The sequence below is a fragment of the Argentina silus genome (assembly GCF_951799395.1).
Source record: "Argentina silus genome assembly, chromosome: 2".
NCBI lineage: Eukaryota > Metazoa > Chordata > Actinopteri > Argentiniformes > Argentinidae > Argentina > Argentina silus.
Window position 1 is genome coordinate 7,821,110 of NC_139656.1, and position 6,000 is coordinate 7,827,109.

The window sequence follows — 6,000 nt, forward strand, 5'->3', positions numbered from 1 at the left end:
GTGGTTGTGAACCTGGAGCCCAGATAAGAGGGGTTTTATAACACCTCCACTAGAACCACCAGTGTAGTGTAGCTACAGTGTCCGTCTGCCATGAGATATGAGTGTTCTTGGTTATTTTTGTTCCTGCCCTCCTCTCTCTTTTTGACAGCAATGAATTAAGAGCCTAACGAGCTGCATTAATGAGTCTGTTCAGGGAGGGGAGGGGTGAGCACTGCAGAGGGAAGTTCCATTTTCTGTTGGGACAGATGTTCTGGGGCTGAGAGGGGGCTGTTGGCTAATGCCCAAGTGGTTCAGGTGAAGATGACATCATGCCTCTGTGCTCTGCCTAGTCAGTAAGTCTATACTGCATGCCTCATCACCATGCTCGCCCCAATGGCTGAGGGATGGGAGCAAACTCATTCCATTCCATTGCATTACAATGAGCCCGTCCTCCGATTTCTACCTCCACCAGCCTCCCCTGGTGCAGATATATATTATCATTGTGTAAGAGGAAGATGAAAGGCTCCCTGTCCAGACTTTGAATACCAGAGATAATGGGTGACATAACATCTGCTCACAAGTCTCTGCCTCTCCCTCTATCTGTTCATGCTCTTTTGGATTACATAAGCCATAGTTTTCTTACTGTAACTTGAGATGACTCAGTTATTTAAGTCTAGTACTCCATGTATTATAACAGGTACAGTCAGCTGGTGTGATACTGTGATAGCTGCGCTCTGGTGCAAAATGGCTGCCTTGGCATCACCCAAGTGGTTCCTACAGATTGGTAGTGGATAATGTGAGTTCCCCTATGTAAAGCCCTTTAAGATCCTGGTGAAACAGTGGGACATAAATCCAAACTATTATTATTATTATTATTATTATTATTATTATTATTATTATTATTATTATTATTATTATCTAGCATGAGGCCATGATGCTTGAATATTATGATGTTGCACGCAAAACCAAAATCTGACATAGAGTGTATGCTGTGATGATTGCAGATTACGTAATAGAAGTAGTGGAAATAATTTCTATTCCCCTGTTGTTTGCTGTACTGTGGCATATCACTGGAGCTTTAGACCATCGGAATGGAAATCCAGGTTACCATGGAGACAAGCTTTCCTCAGAGGCCCCAATGGCTGATGCTATACTGTAACCATGGCAGCGGGTGGTCAGGAGCGAGGGATGGAGTGGGAGGGATGGTTGGCACCCTGGCTCAGAGCTGTGGGATGCCACTGTGAGAAATGGGGGAAAGAAGGGAGAGAGGGAGGGAGGGATGGAGATGCAAGAGACAGATTTCAGTCAGGCCTATAAGGAAATTCATCTAAGTGGTCAAACCTCAAAAGTGACATTTATGACATTTGGCGAATCATAAATATAGACTTACAGTACATCCATAGAAAGAACTAGTAACTTTTCAGTGGATAGGTATGTAGCCAATGTATAAGCTGAGGGGAGGCAAAAGATAAACTCATAAAGATAAACTCATAAAGATAAACTCATAAAGGGAGCAGGAGGTGAACGTAATGGATGGAAAAATAATGAAAAGGAGTGGGATGTAATAGTGTATCTGGCTGTGTGTGTGTGTGTGTGTGTGTGTGTGTGTGTGTGTGTGTGTGTGTGTGTGCGTGTGTGTGTGTGTGTGTGTGTGTGTGTGTGTGTGTGTGTGTGTGCGCGCATATGGATGTGTTTGTGTGTCTGTCTCTCGGAGCTGTCAGCTATGTGAAGGTCGGCAGGCTGATTTCATGCTGCTGCTGTTGTTTGCTGCTCTGTAAGCACTTTGGATGCACAGTGTCTTCCCCATGCTAATCAGGGGAGGGACAAAATAATGAGTGGAAAGAAGTTTACAGAGCGAGAGAGAGAGAGAGAGAGAGAGAGAGAGAGAGAGAGAGAGAGAGAGAGAGACTTCAGAGCATCCTCCAATGAGCACAGAATGGTGCATCCCCTGTTCTTACAGATGGGGAGATGTAACGACAATATTTTGGAGAGAGAACCAGCCTTAGGAGAGCTGTATAGGAGGCAGGGATTGGAGTAGAGAGCGAAAGCAGGAGAAAAAGATCCACGTGAATTCACCATACACAGAGTGTGTCTGTGACTGAACACAAGACATGTCAGGTCCTGTGTGTAAGCAGGTTAATCATTGACTTGTTGTCTTGTCAAACGTTGTATTAGCAGGTTCCTGATTGATGAGACCCTGGAACAGTGAGATGTTGGTTCTCAGGTTTCAGAGGTTGTGCTCACAGGTCATCTGTGATTCGGTACGCATATGAAGTCTTTGTAGAATGCTAAGTGCGAACAACACCGGTCAGGTTGCAAACTAACAGCCCTGTTTCAAATGATCTGCATTACTACGTACGTTATGTCGCCTCTCACAACCGTGTTATCAAATGACCATTTCCTCTCATCCTCCAAACATGCTATCAGAATGTCACACAGTTTTGTCATTGTGACACTAACTGAGGGGTCGGTTAGATCATGTTGACTCACAGGAAAGGGATACAAAGTCAATGTCTCTTGGCTGGGGTGTGGCACAGTCAGTGTTCAAGGGTAATGCTGCCATGTCGCAAAGGAGTATGGCTTTTTATAACCACAAATGTGATTTTAACCACTGAACCCTAATCTTAATCCTTAACCTGGCCTTGATTAAGAACATAGCTCAGAAAATCACTCAAAAAAGTTTGAGGCTAAAATGGCAGTTGCTCCTGGCTTGGACGCAGGGCAGGCAGAATGAGAGGCTGCGGATTCACACAATGATGATCTCACTCTACGGCAGTGGAGAGGACTGGAACGGGAAATATTATATCTGCCATAACCTCCTGGCCCTAAGGATTGTGTGTGTGTGTGTGCATGTGTGTGTGTGTGTGTGTGTGTGTGTGTGTGTGTGTGTGTGTGTGTGTGTGTGTGTGCGTGCGTGTGTGCCTGTGCGTGTGCCCACAAATGCATGGTCAGACTCTTTTGAACTGCTCCTCTACTTCTTAATAAAGTGTTCTCCTTTCCTCCTCCTCTTCCTCCTCCAGGGAAATTCTCCTCCAGTGGTGGTGAACACAGACACACTCGATGGCTCCCCCTACGTAAGGATTAGTTCACCTTTCACTGTTTTATTATATCTGACACAAACTCAATACGCAACCATGTTGTTAAACCAGTACCCGTCTTCTACATGTTTATGCTCTTCATGTACTGTTCATTCTGTAACAGTACAGGATATTAATTCCATGCGACTGTATCAGTGTCTGTGACAGATGTGAGAGTAACACTGTGTATTCTTCTCCCAGGTGAACGGGACAGAGGGGGAAATAGAGTATGAGGAGATTACACTGGAAAGGGTGAGTCATTTTACAGCAGCAAACGACTGGCATGGTTGTGTCACAGTGCCAAACCTTATAAATATGGACCAGAGGATGCCAATCAGAGTAGCTGTTTAGCTTTAAGCATAGTAATCTAATTACAGCAGAATTTTACTCTTATCTTATATATTAACATATATATATATGTTTCTCGTCAGCCCACCATTGACATGGTCCCAAAATGCAAGATTTATTCCCTCATGGTGATGCGTTTGTTGTAATCACTATTCCAGGAAGTAAATCTGAGCTCACTACTAGGATGTCTATGAAGTTTGCATGCAAAAAGTAATTATATTTTGGGACCATATGGCATTTTTTTTACTTTTAAATTAATGATATATAGCCATTGATATTTGAAGAATATAACTTACAAATGCCTCATGAACTGTCTTACCCCATCAGAACCCCAACATAAGCTTGTAAACAATGCAATTCTAAACAAACACTATATAGATTCAAAACATGGTTGATCTCATGGATGGTCAGTCCTTGCATCCATAGCTCTGTCTATACAATTGAGAGTGGTTACATTTATCCAGTCCCGTCCCTCAGCTGTCTATCAAAGAAGTGGTGGGGAGGCCACTTTGAATCAGGTTTGAATTACACCATTAAGTTGAACCTAATCATTGTGACACCAGACATTGCAGTATGGGTAGATCAGTATGAGTAGATCAGTATGGGTAGATCAGTATGGGTAGATCAGTATGGGTAGATCAGTATGAGTAGATCAGTATGGGTAGATCAGTATGGGTAGATCAGTATGGGTAGATCAGTATGGGTAGATCCTGTCAGCTGTATGACTGATATTGTGTAAATAAGAGGTACTATGATTGACAGTCTCTATGTTATGTCATGTGTGTGTTTAGGGGAACTCAGGCCTGGGCTTCAGTATAGCAGGGGGGACAGATAACCCCCATGTGGGTGATGACCCCAGTATCTTCATCACTAAGATCATCCCAGGAGGAGCCGCAGCCCAGGACGGACGGCTGAGGTAAAGAACCTTCACATTCATCCTTCACACTCATCCTTCACACGTATCCTCCACATTCATCCATCACACTCATCCTTCACACCATCCTTCACACCTATCATTCACACTCATCCTTCACATTCATCCTTCACACCCATTCTTCACACTCATCCTTCACACTCATCCTTCACACCTATCCTTAATATTCATCCTTCACACTCGTCCCTCACAATCATCCTTCACACTCATCCTGCACACTCATCCCTATCCAGATTTCTCTAATAGAAACAAATACCCATCAAATTGTCAATCCCCCACTGCTCACCATCCCCCATCCACCCCCCAATGCTCACATACAGTTGAGTACAAGTTGTATACACACCAACACATTCTATCACACCCAAGCGCAGACTCATTCATGCACACACGCACACATCAATGACCCAGGGCTACACTAGCGACATACTCTTGTCTTGGCCAGCTGGGGCTCCGGCAGAGTAGTGTCACTCTGAGGACTTGTCCCCAACTCCCCTCCTCTCACCCTGCCTGCATTCACCCGCTCCGTCAGTCACACAGATGTTTTTCACCACTGAGCCCACCCAGTACAGGGTTAGGGTTAACACAGGCACTGAGCCCACCCAGTACAGGGTTAGGGTTAACACAGGCACTGAGCCCACCCAGTACAGGGTTAGGGTTAACACAGGCACTGAGCCCACCCAGTACAGGGTTAGGGTTAACACAGGCACTGGAGTCCCTGGCCTGGGGGCCGGCCAGCACTCACACTCTCTCCCTCTCAGCCCTGTCAATTACTGGAGGACTTTCGCATGACATTTAAAGGGCACGTTTGGGATTCTATAAGTTATCAAAGGAGATGAATATTTCAGGTCTACCTTTCACTAAAGTCGGAGCTGCCTTAGGCAAAATCACACTTTTCATTATTTTTCTTGGTGCTACCACCTCACTCTCTCCACAGTTTTGATTGAGTCAAAGACAGATTTTACAGCTGCTAAAATGTGAGTGATATTTATAAATTCACGGTAGATATGTTAATTGTGATCCACGAATCAAGCGAAATGGCAATTTGAAAAGTAGTGCTTTTATGGGGGTAATTATGCAAAAAAGGGTGTCATAATGAAACCTTAAGAGCATATGAAGTAGTGGACAAGGTCATAAAAATGTCAGGGTCTGAATAATTATGAACGCCAGGGCTTTCAAAAGTGTGACTCACATTATGGTGCTTAAAAAGCCTTGTCTGCTATATATGCCTCCTCTGTGAACTGTAAATAGAGCAGACACTGAGCCACAGGGCTGGCTCTCTACCGCTCCTCTCTGGGTGGGGTGATGGAGTAAACGTCCTGCCCAGATAGAGCCTGGTGTGTCACATGGTACAGGACAGGAGAATGGACTCTCACTGGTGTAGGAGAGATGATGGAGTACAGGGGGGTCTCAAATGAATGAGGATAGGAAAAGGACAAAAGCTAAAAGGGAAGATGGCCGTTATAATACCTGTTTTGCAGTATTATTCCAGATGCCAACACCTATAACAAACCCTCTCAATCTCTTTTCCAATCTCTCTCTCTCTCCATCCCTCCCTCCCTCCCTCCCTCCCTCCCTCCCTCTCTCTCCCTCTCTCAGTGTGAATGACAGTATCCTGTTTGTGAATGATGTTGACGTGAGGGAAGTGACACACAGTCTGGCTGT

At 44.7% G+C, this 6,000-nt stretch overlaps 1 protein-coding gene across 1 annotated transcript in view; it reads left to right on the forward strand.

Moving 5' to 3' along the window:
• dlg4a (discs, large homolog 4a) overlaps positions 1-6,000 on the forward strand; it is a gene marked incomplete at both ends in the record, with an annotated part of 32,203 nt that overhangs the window by 20,695 nt on the left and 5,508 nt on the right. Inside the window, 4 exons of the mRNA XM_083692533.1 lie at positions 3,000-3,053; positions 3,258-3,308; positions 4,196-4,320; positions 5,935-6,000. The exon at positions 5,935-6,000 is cut by the window's right edge and continues 104 nt beyond it. Of these exons, the coding sequence (XP_083548659.1) occupies positions 3,000-3,053; positions 3,258-3,308; positions 4,196-4,320; positions 5,935-6,000 (296 nt within the window). The remainder of the gene's footprint in view (positions 1-2,999; positions 3,054-3,257; positions 3,309-4,195; positions 4,321-5,934) is intronic.